Source organism: Phyllostomus discolor, chromosome 8, assembly GCF_004126475.2.
Source record: "Phyllostomus discolor isolate MPI-MPIP mPhyDis1 chromosome 8, mPhyDis1.pri.v3, whole genome shotgun sequence".
Taxonomy (NCBI): Eukaryota; Metazoa; Chordata; class Mammalia; order Chiroptera; family Phyllostomidae; genus Phyllostomus; species Phyllostomus discolor.
Window position 1 is genome coordinate 94,577,842 of NC_040910.2, and position 19,650 is coordinate 94,597,491.

At 38.0% G+C, this 19,650-nt stretch overlaps 1 protein-coding gene across 7 annotated transcripts in view; it reads right to left on the reverse strand.

Moving 5' to 3' along the window:
- The window catches only part of ACACA (acetyl-CoA carboxylase alpha), a 220,907-nt gene that overhangs the window by 98,557 nt on the left and 102,700 nt on the right, over positions 1-19,650 (reverse strand). For all 7 annotated transcript variants that reach the window (XM_036033622.1, XM_028520093.2, XM_036033620.1 and 4 more), the window contains 8 exons: positions 17,764-17,907; positions 16,900-16,996; positions 15,643-15,750; positions 11,043-11,099; positions 10,763-10,807; positions 3,885-3,926; positions 2,399-2,614; positions 1,480-1,635 (listed from right to left, as the gene is read on the reverse strand). In XM_036033622.1, the coding sequence (XP_035889515.1) occupies positions 1,480-1,635; positions 2,399-2,614; positions 3,885-3,926; positions 10,763-10,807; positions 11,043-11,099; positions 15,643-15,750; positions 16,900-16,996; positions 17,764-17,907 (865 nt within the window). The remainder of the gene's footprint in view (positions 1-1,479; positions 1,636-2,398; positions 2,615-3,884; positions 3,927-10,762; positions 10,808-11,042; positions 11,100-15,642; positions 15,751-16,899; positions 16,997-17,763; positions 17,908-19,650) is intronic.

Genomic DNA, 19,650 nt, shown 5'->3' on the forward strand with positions numbered 1-19,650 from the left:
ATGGTTTTCCAGAAGTATGTGCCACCCTTGTGATTTATTTCTGCACCACAAAATTTTAGATTAAAATGGGTTTCAGGGAGTTAATGTCTCTATTCCCACTCTTGCTTGTTAACCAAGAGATATCTACCCATTCTCTTCTCATGCAAACCAAAGTCAACAATCTCTCTATATAGGAAACTGACAACTATCTATGATTAGAAAAGCAGAGCCACAGTGTTTAGAGAAGAACAGAGAGGCTGACACCAAAAACTCAATAAGAAATGGTAGGCTAACTTAAAAATATATACACATACACACACACAACAGGGTCTGGCACAAATAATGCCCCTTTTTTTATTACAAAACCGTAAGTGTGTATTTCTGTAACATAAAATATCACACACTCAAGCACACCATATGACATTTTAGGTGAAATGTTCCAATTAAAACTATAAATTATTACACCCATATTATTACCCTGCCAACCACACTCAAGCAGAAGTTACTTCTGCTGGACCCTGTGTGTGTGTGTGTGTGTGTGTGTACAATTATATAATTATATAGTGTCCAGGCCATGTTTTAAGTTTTTCAGTTTCAGCAGTCCCAGAATGCCTAGGAGAACCTTTGCTTAAACTGCATGATGAGACTTGATACTCAATGAGTTGTCCTGTCCTTGCCTTCCCTGACATACTAAAGCAACTGATCAGCACCTTGGCGTCTTGAAGAAAAAAAGTAGAAAAGGATGTCTCAGGTCTTAGATCCTAAGTTCAAAAAGCAAAAGTCCATGCCTACAACTGATCTTGAGAAAGGGATATATACTGGTTCTTCTACCCAGATTCTACAATACAGTAGAAAGAGGTTAGGGGGATCAGAAACAGAGAGAAGCCTATCTTTATTACACGTGGAATAAAAGGTCAAGTATAGAGTCACTTCGTTTTCCTTCCTTAAATTATACAGAATGCATTTTAGAACAGAGCCTGAAGGAAGAAAACATACATAATACATGTGAAATTCCTTTCAGCCAAATTCCTTCCCTATGGAGAAATAGGTTAGACATTTCAGGAAGGTACATTATGTCCCTGAAGTCATCACGTAAGTAACATTTAGTACAAAGAGGCAGTAATTTTTCCAAAATGCCCAATAATAGCAAAGTTAATTACTCTAGATGAGAAATCCCAGGTAATTATATAAGATAGGACTGCTATCATAGCAAGTATCACTATACAGTTACCAACAGAGAAAGAGAAAGAGGTTTTATTTTTTGTACTGCTTATAAATGACCAGCAAGATAAATCATACCACCTTCAGTTTTGAGGTCTGCTTTTAATGGCGATAGCAAATTTCTGACACCATCCCAGAAACCCAGTCTTACAAGCACTCAGTATACTTTAAAGATCACAGGCTCAACCAGTTGACCAAAAGTACCTGTGTGAATAAATATGAATGAATCTCCCTGCTTGCGTTTGCTAGTCCTGGCAAAGAAGTAAAGGAGAAATGTACCTTTGATGGGTCCATGATGACTGTGGGCACAAAGTTGAGGAAGATGTGGTTGCAGTCGGTACGGACATTTGTATTATTAAAAGCGACTTCCAACTCATCCATGGCTTCCAGGAGCAGCCGTTCCCCTTCGTTTTGCAGATATTCAAAAGAAGCTTCCTATGCAGGAAGAAATCACCTTCAACATTAATGTGTTTTAAAAGAGGCAATAAAGAAGTGACTGCTATAATTACTTAAGCAGTGCTATGTCATGAATCATAAGGCACCTGCTACAGATGTCCTCTACCTTGCTCCCTAGTCAGCCCAACAACCACAGGCGACAGGGGCAGGCAGGGTCAGATTAAGAATTCCTGCAGCCCTTCCTCCTGAGTCCTAATGTATCATTTCTTTCCAATAGGTGGAGACGTTGGACATCCCCAGAGCTGGAACCCCAAAAGGGTTACATCTCACATATGCCAAACAGAGCAGTCTGGAAAGAAATCTGTCTAGAAAGGGAAAGCTGAAGAAAGGTTATGGCTGTGGGATGCAGTCTAACTATCACACCAGGAAGCACCTTGCTATGGCCAGAAGCCACCCTGCCTCTAGACAGGTTTAATGGGTCATTTCTAACTTTTCCCCTTATCCTCTATCACCACCTAATGCTCCCCGTGGTTTTTCTGTTGGCATGCTTTCCCTTTTCTCAAGTGTGTGTTATCATTCTTCCATTACCAAGAAAATTCAAATGAAAAAACAAAAAGCTCCTTATTACACAGGATATTTACTTCTGTGAGAGAAATGACTCTCAGACTTCTGCTGGTTATTAGAGAGTGAGATAAAAAAGAACAAGAGCTTTATTTCAAAAAATGAAAATCTAATTTTGAACCATGACTGTTCCCCTGTCCCTTCCCTTGGAGATAACTTCCCATCGAAGTACAGTACCCACCTTGGTGACCAGATCAGAATGTCTGATGATTGCACGGACAAAGAACCTATAGTCTGTCACTTCTGTGCCCACTTCCACTTTGGCTGCCCCAAGATACAGGTGCATCTTGTGATTAGCACATGGAATGGCAGTAAGATCAAAATTTCTCATCCGGTTCAGCTCTAACTGGAAGGCAAGGGCGGGCTCCAAGTGACGATAGATACGATCCTCCTCAAACTGAGCACAAGAATTGGAGAAAAAACAGTCCATAAGACATGGTTACAAAATTCTATTATGAATGCATATGTAAAAGAGATGCTTAAAAATAAAAACATAAGCTATGATGTGCTAATGAACCACAGAAATGAGCTATACACAAGGATAATGCTGTAACTTACATAAGATTAGGCACTAAAGAATCTATTTACTTCCCAAGCTTTCATCATTTATGCTTTCACAAGTGGTGATGCTCCCCATTAAAAACAAACAAAAAACATCGATTCCCTCAGAACTCCTGTAGCATTTAATATCTTTATAATTCATTCTTTTACAATTAACTACAAACTGTTTCACATTAACAACTACTTCACATACCAATGTACCAATGTTTTGGATTTACCCAACTAGTCTAAAATGCTTATCACTTCTGGCACGTGACAAAGGACATAGTAAATACATGAAAAATAGACATCATATAATTTTTTAAAATAGAGATATCTGGTTTTAAAACATACCATATCCATTGATATGTTATTATATATATCTTTTTAAAGAGTTGTATTTATATTTACTGTACATTTTGCTGAAATTAAATTGTTCTTCTAGGCCCTGGCTGGCGTAGCTCAGTGGATTGAGCGTGGGCTGCGAACCAAAGTGTCGCAAGTTCGATTCCCAGTCAGGGTACATGCCTCGGTTGCAGGCCATAACCGCCAGCCACTGCACATTGATGTTTCTCTCTCTCTCTCTCTCTCTCTCTCTCTCTCTCTCTCTCTCTATCTACCTCCCTTCCCTCTCTAAAAATAAATAAATAAAATCTTTAAAAATAAATAAATAAATTGTTTTTCTAGAGTACATGTCAGTTGAATGAATGGAGAGAGCCAAAAATATAAGCTGGTAACAGGAAGAAACTGACATGGTCCAAAGTTCTGTATTTTAAAATTGAAAAACTAATGCACATAAACAAGACCTGAATATAAAGAAATTGTAGGAGATGAGAATAATCCTACTAAGTAAAACAGTCCTTTAATAACACATCATTAGGATCATCCTAAAATGTAAGGATGATTTTGAAAACTATTGCTTTCTTTGGGTAGGTCAGGACATGTGGTTGTTTCCTGAACCAAACTGTCAGAAAGGAGTCTTCTTTTGTTCTAAGACACATGTAAGGCAAAGAGAAGCACAAATCCAATTAGAGAAAAAAATGGCAAGAAGAGTATATGGCAAAGATAAGCCACTCTTGGGCATGTAAGGGTGGGGGGGTGCGGGGGAGGAAGAAATCAGTTCTTACCTTATCCCTTGCTCGGAACGTGAAAAATTTAGGGAATTCTCTCTGTGTTAAAAGAAGGGGAAAATGTGTCAGTCCTTCATAGATATGGCTCTTTGGGGATCAACACGTAGTACAGAAGCACTCAAGCATCTAGAAGACAGTTTCCTAGAAAATACACTCTGTACTCAAGCTTAGCCCAGGGAATACGGATGATCCTCTGGGTAACCATCACTTTGATCTCACTTCCAAATTTGAGAATCACCGCACTATTAACCTAACGTCAACAGTTACCCTCTCCAAGGGAAAAAAATTAGTATTTTTTTCATCTCCCATGTAAAAATAAAAAAAAAGTTTTCCTGGGTGTTGCTCTTGGTACACTCTGATAAATAAAACCAATATACCCTTAAGCTTCAGCACTGCAATAGTTACTGGACTGATTTCCCAAGTTTCCCCTTAAGAAACTCTTAAAATGTAAACTAGCTAGAAAGCATAGAATCCCAATTCATGTATTTTTCTTCATTCACTCTCGAGTCAATAATTTCAAGGGTTTCAACAATAATGTCTCAAGACAAAGAAAAGTACAAGATGTTACTTTGGTCACTACCACTACATGTAGAGGGAAGAACTAGTGAACTTGGAATCATTTGATCTTACTGCTCTTTTGCAGGGGCATTATGGAAGAAAGCAACCAATTTACTAGAACCTTATTAATTAACAAAGATGAATTCAATTAGCAGAGTCCATTAGTTTCTGAAATTTAACTTATTAACACCAAATACCCCTGTTTCTCGGATGGGAAGCTCTACTGGCGATGTTGGAATCAAGTCATTACTATTTGCCTCTATAGGAGGTTTCATTAGGCATCTTCATTATGAGTGCAGTATAATCAAACACTTATTGGTAAAAGGCAGTGAGACCAGGACTAGCTGCATAAATGTCCCTCAATGAGCTTTAGGAACCATGACAGAAACATGAACTGAAATGAAAGCCTTCTGGGTGGCAGGCACTCTCATGAGTTGTCCCCTCAAATGCTCTCAACAACTGCTCAAGGCAGGCATCCCACTTTACACCTAAGGAAGCCATGACCAAGAGACATGCCCAGGGCTGGAATATGAACTTGGGTCTCTGTGTGCCCTTTCATCTCTACCCCTCCACCTCAAGCGTAGGGCACTGTCGTTCTATTCCTGTTATAACCCAGATTCCTTACAGGACTTCTCTCTGATGAGACAACAAATAGAAATTAAGAATTTTTAAAAATTAAAAAAAGAAAAGCAAAAGTCATGCTGAAAACTTGTGGTTCTTGAATTTACTGAAAACTTCTTGAATATTTTCCATGGCTATTATATCCTACTCTCACCTTAACTTGCACAGTTAATAAATCTTCTTACAATTTCCTTGCATTTTAACTGTACAATGGCATTTAACAGGCTTCTTGGAGATTGTTTACCAGCCCAGGAAATCCCTTGTCCAGACTTGGGTCCTTAAAAGCCCTTTGAAAGTGGACTTCACAAGCACTGATCTTTTATTGATGATGTTTTCATTCTAAATAATTCTCTAATTCCCCCAAATGACAGTAAAGAACATTGGGATGACTTCAAGGTCAGGCAGGAAGATGTTCAGCTGCAGTGTCAGTAGGTTTCATGCTCGGGGCTTTATAGTCTTATTTTGTTTTATTCTTGAAAGGTATGGCTTTCAGAGCATCAACTAAAGTAACACAACTCAAAAATGAAAGGGTAACAAAATCATGAAATTTTCTGAAAGTCAAGGGAAGTGATAATAATCTTTTAAGCACACACACTTCCATTCTGCCTTAACGATTAATTAATTAATTAGAAAACTCATTTAGTACATCATTTATTCAACTGTGTATAAGAGCAGGACCAATATAATTTTCCTTCAAAAACATAACAATAGTAACCAAAACACCACTTCTTTACTACTTAAATCAACTAAGAAAATTTGTAGTAACTGAAAGGCATGAAAAACAAATAATTTATGCAGAAATGCCTTTACTACAAATAATGAAAGAGACTGACTAATTCTTGTTAGAAGTGGGAAATGACCACCAATCAGGAAAACAACTTTCATTAAAGTTAGCTAAAAGAAGGTGTTATGAGATGTTATCAACAAACTTTCTTTAACTTCTGATTAAATTTTTAGCTCTACAGTAAAGTCCTTAATTTAAGCAGGAAGCATTAAGAACAGGAGATGGTAAGAACTTCTGTGCAATGGGAAGCAGGATTAATGAACAATTCTTCAAGTCTAAGGACTGATAGAAAGTCATCTCTTTTGGCACTCAAAACAAATCACAGAAACACAAAAGAAGAAATTCAAAAGTCTGATCCTGTAGTTTCAGCAAATTCCTTCATCCTACCTCGTCCTCATCTGCCAGTTTTTTCCACAAACAGCATTCATGCTTATTCTATCACTAATGTAATTGCTTTCCAGGCATTCTTCTAGTGTTATGGGCAAATATCATAACTGAATGTACACAAAGAAAAACCGTCTTAGTGTTCTGGTACCAAAAAACAAAAGAATGCAACATTTCTCAGGAAGAAATTATACTCCTGCTGTGTTCTAATCAGCCAACCATCATCAAGACAATCAAAATAATTTGCCTAAATTAGCCAATCAAGACACCCTGCAAATCAGAGAATGTGAAAACCTGCAGCAGAAAACATCATAGCTGATTATGATACTAATAATCGTGTTAAAAACCTAATGAGATGAAGAAATTGAAAGCTTGCTGGTGCAATTCTCTTTTACCTCAACATGCTGAGAACTAATTATATAGACTGTAATTAAAACAAAAACCTAAACCTTCTGAAAAACTAATAGTTGATCCACTAGCAAACAAAACTACCAATTTTTTCAGCTTTACTGAGAAATAACTGACATATCAAAAATTTTTTTAAAGAAATGAACTACTAACCATGGTTAGTGTTTTCATTAGTGGGCTCTTTCTTCCAAAGCATTTAATTTTAAAGTGGGAGTCATTCACATAAAGTCAGTAAGAGTAGAAGTATTCCCAAATGATTTATAGCAGAATTTTAAAAGTCTGATGAATTCATACAAACAAAAATCAAAAGGAAACTTAACAGTTGCAAAACTGATTTAGAATCTCACCATAATTTTTAGACCTAATGCTTTTGTTTAGGTGTCAAAGGATAAGATGAAATCCTGAAAACGTACATTTCAGTATCCTTAAAAAAACATGGCTGAAAAAATATGGAAAGCTTCAAAAAGTATAACACTTATATTACAATTAAATAGTACCTTCTGCTGCACCCTTTGCAACCTGAAATGTGAGTAAAACTATCAGAGAATTAATACTACATGAAAGCAGAGAACTACAGCTTATATACCTGCAGAAATTGAAAGAGCCTGTTCTTTTGCTTTCAAGGTTTCATTTTTTTTTAATATGAAGAAGATATTTACAGGAATAGGCTCAGTTTTCCTCAATTTTTTTGTTTATATATCAATGTCAAGCAGTTATTCAAATCCCATTATAGGTACTTGATTTAATGAGATGGTTATGGAAACAGACCCGACACTAAGCATCCTTAATGCTGGTAAATATTGCTAACTCAGAACAGGCTCCATATAGAGTTGAGACTAAAGTAGCAGCAGACACTCCAGGGGGACTGTGGATATTAAACAATGAAGTTTAGGAAATGCTTATTTATAGCTTTTACTAGCATCTGAATAAACACCTAACAATACACACTCTCTAGGAACCTCTTACTCTGGCCCTCTTTTGCCTCGTTCTGGTTCTGAAGCAGTCTGAGATGACTTTGTAACAACACAGCTGCTCCATTCCATACCAGCCAATGTTCTTGAACCAGACTTGGTAACCTTCCTCCTCTCCTTGTCCCCTCACGTACGCATTCTCTCTCCTATTCGATAATATAGGGGTGTCACAGTGGAGAGCAGAGGAGACTGCGTACATCACAGTGGATTACCAAGAAGCCAGAGAGATCAAGGGATTCATCTCTAACACTCATGGAAAGCTCCCTCTTTTTCACACTACACTAACTATGGGGCAAGCACACATCAGATGACATGACAGAGGCTGTGTCTCCTTCATGAATGAAAAGCTACCACCAGCAGCAGGACTGAGAGCAGTACCATGACAGTGAGCCTGCATTTGTACAGCTCCTACCAAGGCGTCCTGGCTATTGTAGATTCTAGATGGAACTCAGTAATAGTTGCCCTTGCCCCCTGTATAACCACTAATCATTTCTAAGGGTCCTAATATAAAAATAACCCAACTCCTCTGCCATTCAATTCTGCAGAGAAAATCCAGTCTACACCCAAACCTTAATTTCTCTAAGTCCTAAAGCAACCTTTCCTACACTCATGACAAATCACATCACTTGATGGTATAACTGATTTCCCACTTGATGTCACTATAAATAGGAACTGGACCGTGATTCCCAGAAAGACCCACTGATGGGCTCATTTCCTAGCAGATTTTGCCAGTACATGTCCCTATTAAACCTAAATCTAGAAATATTGGGATAAAAAGGAGAAAAAAGTGTTTTAAAGCTATAGACATACACTGGACATAACACAGATTTAGAGATAAGATGAGGTTTTTTATAAAACACATACAAATAAATGCCCATGAGAGCCCTGGCTAGCATAGCTCAGTGGATTGAGTGCAGGCCTGCAAACCAAAGGGTCGTCGGTTCAATTCCCAGTGTAGGGCACATGCCTGGGTTGCTGGCCAGGTCCCCAGTAGGGGACACATGAGAGGCAACCACACATTGATGTTTCTCTCCTTCTCTTTCTCCTTCCCTCCCCATCCCTCTAAAAAAATAAATAAATAAAATCTTTAAAAATATAAAAAATGCCCATGAGAATTAATTGCTTTGGCTTTTAAAAAAATGTTACTAGAGTTTTAATTTATTGAGCAATGTTTATTATAGGAAACCAGTTCATATACTATAGACATAAAGAGTCTATCTGAACCATTAGGAAAAAGAAAAACAATTTTACAAATTCAGTATTGTTCCCCAAAATAATATAGGATCTCAAAGTCAGCGAGAAGAGAAAACTCACTTAAATGCTTAAGAATCTAGCCCAATACTATTCCTAAACCCAAGGCCTGGCTCTGGCACGTCTACCTTAGCTCTGATCAGCACCACCAGCCACAGTGCTTATTCATGGGCTCCCATATTCTATCCTCAAGTATCAATTTTATTTGCTAAGCTCTGGATTTTTCTTCCTAAAGCCCCAGGGTTCTCTTTAAGCTCCTAATACTTCTTCACTGCCTCCAGTCTCCTATCTGAAGTTATTGATTGATGCATATCTGCACTCTGCTTGGTTTCCTGACATCAATAACACAGGGGAGCTGTGCAGTCCACAACATTTCCTAAAGCATTTCAGAAAATCTTAGCTTTTTAGTTTGCAGGGTAGGCTCTCTTGTTTCTCTGTAGACCAGGCCAGCGATTTTCAACCAGTGTGCCACGGCACACTGGTGCGCCACAGAAATTTTTAAAACCTGCACTGCCTGACTATATAGTCAAGGGCACTGACTTCTTTTCCCTTAGATTGTCAAATTAAAAAATAACAACAGCCATCCAGTGTGAATCAAAATTACACTTATTTTTGTCAGATTGGCAAAAAATTTATTTTTTGGTGTGCCACGGAATTTTAATAATCAGTTTATATGTGCCATGAGATGAAAAAGGTTGGAGATCACTGGACTAGACCAACAAGGTTAACTGTGAGAAGGAAAACAAAATGTCAGGTGCTAAAGACCTAGTAAACAAAAAGACAATAAAAGCAACCACACTTAGGTCCTTGAGTTTAGAAAGTCCTTTTTGGAATTCCAAATGTTATCTTCATTATTGCAAAATGAATAGGGCTTGAAAACTAACTTAATTATCTTAATTGCTAAAACAAAACAAATAAAAGTCTTATCAGGAAAATTAGGACTTCTTAATATCCTCTGGAGTCTTAGCTACATTACAATAAATTTTTAAAGATATATTTTGACTACAATCATTCACTTTAGAGAATAACATCTTGATTGCAAACTGGATTTTTGGCCTTAGTGCTATCACCATACTGGGTATGATCATATGGATATACCATAGTTCAGATGCCAGGCTCTTCTCTTTTCAGTAAAATATTTTAATCTCATAAATATTAATGGGTAATTCAGTTAAATGGGAGAACAAGCAACTTACTGCTCAATTTTTATTTATTTTCTCCTCCTAGAATTCACATAAGACAAAAAGCACCAACTTGGCATCTGTTAAGGCATTTTAATAAGAAATTATTGTTTTTCAGAACTGAGAATTCTCAATAATAGAACTGGAATACATCTTTGTAAAAGCCAAGACACCAAAGTGCAACTGGCAGTCTTTTTTTTTTAAGATTTTTTAAATTTATTTTTAGAGAGAGGAGAAGGGAGGGAGAAAGAGAAGGATAGAAACAGCAATGTGACAGAGAAACGTTGATCAGTTGCCTCCTGTACACATCCTAACTGGGGACCTGGGCCCGCAACCAAGGCATGTGCCCTGACTGGGAATAGAACCAAGGGACCTTTAGCTTTGCAGGAAGACACCCAACCAGTTGAGCCCATACCAGTCAAGGCTGGTAGTTCTTGATTACCAATTCACTGTGCACTCAGAAGAAATTGCTTGTTAGCTCCTGCTTCTCTACCTTATTCATTTAGATAAATGCATACACTCATTCTCAATTATTTCTCAGAGTTATATTGAGAATTTGTTATACTGAAGCTCCATTATACTTTCTAAAAAAAAAAGGGGACCAAATAAATGTCAGTCCAACCCTTCTAAATAACTCACATGCATTCTTTGTTTAAATAATCAGTGGCAAACAGATAAAACAGTAAATAATATTTCATTATTGTTCCTTTTACTTACATGAAATCTCTGATCCACCTCATAGCTGATCTGTTTCCTGAAATCCTTTCAAATGAAAGACAAAAAGGAAAGAAAAAGAGAAGTTGGCAATTAGTAATAAATTTAAAACCAAACTGAGTTAAAGGTGTGAGTTGATGTTTTTCTTAAACTTATAGAAAAGTTATTTTCTGCATAAACTCTATTAATAAGTGTACGATTATAATTCCATTTATTTACTTTTAAAAATTCTAGCAGCGGCATAAGAAATATTAGACAGGTATAATTCATATATTGCCAATACCTCTTGTGCAACCAGGAAAGTAAGGCGCCGGATTCCATGCTCAACCAGAGTAGCTTTCTATGAAAAAACATGTAAAACAGAAAACAGATGAGATCTCCATTCACCCTAAGCCTTACCCCATTCAGTCCTCGTCAGGCTCTAATTGGGCTAAGCACCCTTTTTGGTTGTCTGTCTGTGTCTTGGCTCAGTACTGTCAAACCTGCAAATAAACAAATCTCAACCTGGCTCCTAGGACTAAGTCGTATGGAATAGGTTTTATATATTCATCTGGATAAAATTGAGAGAGAACTTTGTAGGAAAAAGGGTCATATGAAATCACCTAAATTCTCTAAGGTCTGATTCACATCAAGGTAGACCTTAACACAATTTCTGCTTATAGAAATCACATTGGTGGGTATGTTTAAATGTGATGATTATAACTAAAACAAAGGCTAAATGAATTTAGGTCACTCAGGTCATAAGGAAAAAGGAAGTTTTCATAAAATGGAAAATTCAGGTCCTAAACTTATTATGTAATTATAGATAGTAGCTACCATCACATACAGCATTCCTAGAATTTAACCTAACAAATCCTGATCTTTTCATCACTTCTAAAACATGGCTCCCCTTACTTTATATGAAGGTATTTTTTTATAATTTCTTTAAAAATTGCTAAAAATGGTATTTAACAGACTTTTAAATTTAGTGATTATTCCTATCTCCATGTGCCATGGGTGAGCAGTTTATTAGAAGGCAAAAGAGACCAGCAGTTTCAAGACAGTCTCTCATATAAGTACTGGTCCTTTGGATCTAAGCTTGCTTCTGTCTTGTAGTGCTCATTTATCTCCAAAGACAGAGACAAAGAAACAGATTAATGAACCAAGTAAAAAGCATGATCTTAAAGGGCCCCTAACAACATGGCAACAAGGAGAAAAGCAATCTCACCATTTAAATGACCTGGCAGAATATATGAGTAACACAAATAGAAAAAAATACGTGGACTTTCACAACCCGCATGCAGACTATAGTTTTATCACATCCTTTGCTCTAACTCTAACCAAGAGATATGTTCATAAGGCAATTCTTGACTTTCATGATGCTATGTATTTTTAAAACCAAGTTGGTGCCCCCTTATCAATAAGCACATACCCAGGCCATTTCCCCCTATTGGAGAACAATTTCTGCTATGGCATTTACTTAGAAGTAAAATTAACAACATAAGCATAATATAATTGGAAAAATAAATTCCCTAACAATAAATCCCCTGAAATATAAATAAATTTCGGCTTAATCCCATTTAAAAATGATCTGTACTGGTATCAGAGTGGTTATTATAAATAACCAAGTATTAATACTACAATAAGAAAAGGAAGAAAGGGAGAGAGGGAGGGAGGGAGGAAAAAGACAAGGGAGGAGAAGAGAGAGGGAGGCAGGGAGGGAGAGAGGGAGGAGTGGGGTGGGCTGGTGGTGGTTCTCAATCTCTTAGTGTGCCATGGAACAGAAACACCACCAACAAAGGATTCCACCACAGCCAAGTCCTTCAAAGACAAGCATCAATAGCTATATGTTCAGGCAAGGGAAGAAAATAACTTTAATAATGCCATGATTTAAAGTCAAAATTGTTATTGCTTTTAAAATTCCACAAGTGGCTGACAATAACAGCAGAGCAACAGGATTCTGATTACATTGTAATAATGCGGGTCTCACAGCAAGTCCACAGCTATTACCCAGCGATTAGGCGTCAGCACCTGGAGAAACTCCATTTACACTGACTGCTTCAATCTCCTCCACAAGTCATTTACAAATATATGATCCTAATTTCTATGAGAGAAAAAAAGACATGCTGGGACTAGAAGATTATTTGGACAATTTGGATCAAACTATTCGATAGTTTAATGTGTGCTTTTAAAAAAGAAACTTTTTCTAAACTGCTAGAAGCATGATCATGAAGTGAAAAACAAAACTAGCTATCATTTCAGCTTTTTTAAAAAAATTGTTTTTCCTTCTTTTTATGTTTACATCCTTTTTCAAAACAAGGATGTGAAAATGCCAAATATTCCTGGATAAGTACAGTACTTGATGCAGTTCCCAGCTTCTCCAGGCTTGGAATGTTGGCACAGTCTACTCTTAGCCTTCTGAATAGCCACAGGCAAAAGCACTGGATTTTCCTGTGCCTCAGTTTAGAAGCCCAGTAAATGGAAAAGGTAATTTCTGATTGCCAATTAATGTTACAAATTAATGTAGTGAAGAGGAAGAAAGTGCCTCTTTAAATCGACATGTGATGGTATATACCACACTAAGATCTGAGGGTAATAAAAAGCCTACAGTTGAATTCAAAGCAATCAAATAACTGGTTTCTCAAAAGCGAGGAAGAAAATTTCAGATTTCAGCAAGCAGCAGCCTCAGCAGCCATGAGCAACATTAGGAGCTAATGTTGTTCTTGCAGCTAAGGTTACGTTGGTCACTGGTGTCGGGTTAGTTTTATATGGTCACAAGACAAGGGCAAAAAGGAAGGTACAGTAAATTTTTCTTCTAAAGAAAAGTTCCCAGGCATGTCCCCTATTTTCACTTCTCTGTAAGTATCTTTTCTTCATGTTGGCCACCATAGTTCCAGAAGTAAATGCTAAGGCTCATGTTAAGCACAAAGTTACCATCTTTTCCCAGGTATCTACCATTAGCATTACGTGATGTAAATGCCTATGGCACCAGTTGTTTATATTGCTAAATTAAGTTTTTAAAAAATCTATTCAATTCTTTCTCTACAACACTATAGCTAGGTGCTTCCCATTCAAGGAAAACACTTAGGTCTTGTCACAAGGGGAGTCGAAGAGGGCACTTGGGCACCTACATTGCAATGAAATGTAGTTGTAGGTAGACTATCCTTTTAAGCATGCCCAACCAGTCTCTACAACCAAACCACAGGGCAAACACAAGGCCCTCAGGCCGAATCCGGCCCTCCACCTTGTTTTATCCGGCCGCCACCTTGTTTCTACCCAGCAGCAGTACCAAGCTCCTTGCCCCTAGTTAAGTAGTTACATTTATACAGTCCTAAAATTACATTTGGCCCTTTGAAGGCAACCATGAGGCTGATGTGGCCCCTGGTGAAAATGAATTTGACACCCCTGAACTAGACTATAAGCATTTTTAGGGCTAAAAATATATTATTTACTAAAGCACCTAGATCTATGCCCCTCTAGAAGTGGAATCAAAGCCTTTAATGATCATTTTTGCCCTATCATCTACCAGCTGGTGATCAAGGGGCCTTAATTAATCTCTCTAAGATTGAGCTTTCCCCCCTGTGCACAATTGGAATAATTCCTAACTAATCTAACATCATGGGATTGTGATGAGGTGCAAATAAAAAATTTTACTTAGAAGTTGTTTGTAAATAAGAAGTATTATTGCTAATAAATGTATGCTGACCAATTAAAAAGTCAAGAAAGAAAAATACATTTTAGTTAGGGCTATTCAGAGCAGTACTCACAGAAGAGATGAAATCTGAAACAGTTTTTAAAACAAGCAGGATTTAGAAAGAGAGAGAGAGAATGTTAGAAACATTCCAGGCGAGGGGCAGCAGAAGAGAGGAGACACAAAGACTGGTGTATTTTCACAGAACAGTGAAGGCCAGATTGTTAGCCTTCATCAATAGCCTGATGTTAAACACCAAGTTAAGGAGGCATCTTGAAGGTAACAGAAAATCATTGCCAAGTGGGAGAATAACCTGGTAAAAGGGAATTGTGGACACTTAATTTTGTGTGGTGGTGAACAGAAAAGAAACTATCTGGAGGGGGCGAGTGAAGGAATATAGGTAGATCACAAGTAAATCTGTTGTGGTGTCTTTAGTGTGAGGTGAGTAAGGTTTTAAACTAGAGAGATGGTAGTGGGAGTTTTCCATTAAAAAACTGAAAAGAAAGGAAGGCAGGGAAAGAGACACTGCAAAGGAAAAACTAACAGACCTTGGTGACTGACCAGATACAAATAAACACGTATAGACTGTGGCAAAGGAGTAGCATCATGCAATGGCAAGGGAAAAGAGGAAGTCAGTGATTTCTGAATAACTGGGTGGAAGGGCCGGGTTACTTGGGGTTTCTGGGTTTTTTTGAGGGGTGGAGGTGGAGCGTGTTGTGGGGAGTCAGAAGAGTGAAGGAAAATGATGGCAATTTAGGTTTAAACTATGGAGTTTGATGCCAGAACAAGATATACAGGTTACACATAACTAACTGAAAGGAGAATGGAAGTATAAGTGATACTTTTAAGGGAGGGGAGGGAAGGACCAAAAGAAACCTGACAGAAGTGTGGGCCTGGACATGTGGAAGTAAGACCCCCAAGGAAAATATTTAGCAGGTAACTGAGAATTCAGGACTGGAGCTCTGGGAAAGATTTAGGACTACACTTCCTTCCTTAAAACATTTTATATAATTGAGGTCTATATTTCTTGACATAAAAAGACATTCATTATATACTATTAAATCACTTTGGAATTTTACCCCTACGGGCAGAACTGTGTAAAGGGCACAGCCATCCTCAGTGATAGGTCTTACAAATAGCAACTGATCAAAAGGTGGGTCTCATACACAGCCAGCAGGATAGGAGCATCATCACCAGGCCCCACTCAACTTACATTTTGCTGGGTAAACTCTCTGAACATCACTGCCAGCCTGTCATCCTCAATATCACCGTCAGTCTTGATAGCCACATTGAGAATGTGAATCGGTTCATCCCTGGGGACCTATAACCCAAGAACACAAGATAAAGAAATTAGGAGGCTGACTAACAGAGAGGCAGAGAAAAGTTATAGTATTTGGTAGAATACCAGAAAAATAGATATGCCCCCACAGGACATTCTGATTTGCGCACTAGTACGAATAAGCAAATTGAAACCACTACCCAACATCCACAATGGAGATCAAATAAAGTAAAACATTTAATTTTTCAATGATAAGGCAGCAGCCCTGACTGGGTAGGTAGCTCAGTTGGTTAGAGCGTTGTCATGATATACCAAGGTTACAAAGTCAATCCCCAGTTAGGGCACATACAAGAATCAACGGATGAATACGTCAATGAGTGGAACAACAAACTGACATCTCTCTCTTTCCCCTCTTCCTCTCTCTCTCTAAAGTCAATAAATAAAAAAAAACTTTTTAAAAAAGATAAGGCAGCAAAGGAATTAACTAGAGGTGGCCCCAAATCTTGACTTGACATGAACCTGAAGACCACTATGTCTCAGCTTTTTCATCAATAAAATGGGAATGAAACCAACTGCCATATCTCTTCACAGAATGCAAAGAAAAATGAGAGAAGCCACCTGGAGATATTCCCACATAATATATTTCCTAACAATTTATCATACAGTAGAAGTGTTAAACCACAGAAAAATAACCTGGTAGGGGAAAACAACAACAACAATTGTAATATGTTTACTGAGAAATTAAAAGAAGGGACTTAATAAAAGGCAAAGTTTTAAACAAAATGTGTACTTATTTATTAATTTATTTTTGCTGTCGAACGTCAACCACTTCCTGAAGACCACAGTGGCACCACTGTGCCAGCATATAAGCCATCACCATGCACGATTTGAAGTACCCAAAGCTAAAGTCTCTGAAACTATATTCAGAGACCCAGAGCCAGCTACAATGGATATAGCCGAGCCTATTCTACACTATGGATTCCAGGATTAATGGGTTTATTTCTTTTTTAGGTTAGGGTTTATATTCTACCAGTTTCCAAAAATACTTTGATGAGGCATATAAAATTACAAATATAAAGAAGGGTAAAAAGATGGAGTCTTCCTTATAATGTTCCAAAGTCAGAAAGACTATATGTAGTAGAAGTCATATATCTGCAGGAGAAAAGTAGTCTCCCGAAGGGGATAGTGTACCTTGTCTTCATCGTATAGAGATGTGTGACCCGCTTCAGGGAATGTGGGGCTTTGGGGTGGGGAATCACAGAAGCAGCCCATCACTTCATCAAAGATCCTGAAAAATACCAGAAAAAAACACCCACCATGAAAATGCAACTAGCAGAAAACTAATGCTGCCATTGCCAGCTCAGTCTGAAAGAATAATCTACCCTACCATGTGCTCAGTAGTCAACTGAATAGAATCACAGTGGCTAGAGGTGATATGCAAAATTTTACCAAGTGGCAGAAATTAGGAGGATGGATTGTTTCAACTTTAATAAACCACATATATATTTTTAAAAGAATGATCTAAAGCTTTTTTGTTTCGTTTTTTTCATATATAAGATATGAGCACTGCTGTCATCATCAGTCTTAAAGTAACAGAAAGAGCCTGGGACTGGAGCAGTGACAGACCAATGTAATTACCCCTCCCCCTAGGGTAATGCATCAGTATACATCAAGAGATAGATGCTGAATGCATTTAATCAAAAGATGTATCGTCTCTGGTGGGGCTCACTCTAGTGTTGTGTTTAATTTCTCCTGACATTTCACTCATCACAGAGCAGACAGCTTCTTCTTTTAGCTCCCAAGGAAAAGATGGTTTTTGTTTGTTTCTTTTTTTCTGACCAGGCTCATATAACAAGTCGAGGCTTGTAGAGTCTGAATGAGAGGCAGAAATGGAAGGACATATACCTCTCTGAGGGCATATGCAGCAAAGGCTACGTCTCCCTAGCTGGCTTACAGCTCTTCGGGGGACTTTTATTCATTTGGCAGAAATCTGAGACACCAAAACACAGACGCCTATTGCTCCCTTTGTACAGACACAGTTCCACCGTGTCTTACCTGACAAAATCTTCAAAAGTCCGAAAAGAGACCATTCCGCCCATCCGCTGACACGGTGGAGTGAATGAGTTGTCCAGCAGCACATCGCTGACACTAGCTACATGAGTCATGCCATAGTGGTTGAGGTTGGAGGAGAAGGACATTCTAAATGGTAATTCAATCAAGTGCATTAGACAAGGAGGGTAGGAGCAAGGACTGGGAGAGTAACAACAGGGAAAAGGAACTAGGGGGAAACTCTGAATTAGGGTCAGGTTGCAGAGCAGATTTGGTTTTTTACCCACTATGGGTAAGGTTGTTTTGCTACATTCACATTAACCCTTTCATCTGAATTCTACCCCCACCCCACATATAAACACACACTAACTATATTGTTATCACTCCAAAATTGCTCCAAATAAAAACCTAAGGACTGTCAGGAATTTCATGGCAGTTTTAATACAATGATATTATGGCAGGTCTGATGAATAAATAGCACATGGGGTTAAAAACCATCCTGCATCTTCCCCTTCCCTAAAACATTCCTCATTTTACAAGGAAGTAAGCAAGCCAAGTGAGTTGTAACTAGGCAACACATAAGGCATTTTTTCTCTAAGAATAGTAATAGATTAAGTATTCACAGATATAAGCATGTACAACAACTCTAAGTCATTTGGAATGGGTTAGTAAATCATTATAAAAACATTTACCATACAGAAACAAGTCACAGTCTATAAAAGAAACTTATGTGGTATTTATTTTTTTCTTTCATGGGCTGATAGAGATGGCAGTTATAAGGATTATAGCTCCTCCCTTTTTGAAAGGGAGGCATTTTCATCCCCAAACTGCAAAATTTCCATTTTATATTTAAACACTTCTAAACCAAAGTAAGCATACCTTCACCAAAAGCCCTTGATAAATCCAAGCAGGATACAAAAGGGCAGAGCATGGGTCTCACAGTATGTGTAAGCATGACAAATAGGTGCTAAATGAAGATGCTCGAAGAGAACTGAACTGATTTGTTCACTCTAAAAACATAATGAATCTGTATACTCCTTGATGCACCTCAGCAGTATGTACTGATAAATAATACTATAAAGTGTATTTCCAATGCCCAATCAGAGCAGCCTATTAGGAAGGACCAAGCAGAAGGATGCCTCTAGGACTTGCCTGACATGTTACTGGCATACTGATTGGAAGCAAGTTCAAAGTAAGGCAATGGCACCTGAACTTTGGAGAGCTGCCCCAAAATCTCCTTAACTGCACCACCTGCAGTGTTGCAGGGGGAAGAGAACCAGCAATGTGGACTTGAGATCTGGGTATATACTATACTGCAAGTTGTAATTATAAAAGGCACTGGAATTTTTTCATAGAATGGAAGTACTGCTCACACAGACCAGAGAGACTGACACTCCAGGTTTTTATTCCCTTGGCAAACAATGACTATGAAGAAGGTACTTCACCTTTCGACAGTACTGGGGAATAGAAAGGCAGAGTGGGAGAGGAAACCATTGATACCATGAATGAAACAAACAAACATATGAAACACACAGCAAGCAAGTCTTATACATGGTGCTCACTAGAAACTGGATTCAGAATTATATGAACTCCCAAAATACCATCATCCTCTTTTCTAGGATCACCAAATATAATTACTAAAGGAGCAAGTTTGTGAGGCATTAAATCTTTTCTACCTGCCTGGTATTAGACAGGGAAGATAAAGGGGTTCCAGATAACACTCAAAGGGAACTCCCTCTGAGTAAGCTAACAGGGTGTACTGTGGCAAACATGGGAAAAACTTAAAGAAGTTTTTCACTCAACTGAACCCCATGGGAAATATCCACTATTCACTTGTCCTCAGTACTATGTTCGTGGGCCAGGACAGCTAAAGGCAGGCAGGAATAAACCAAG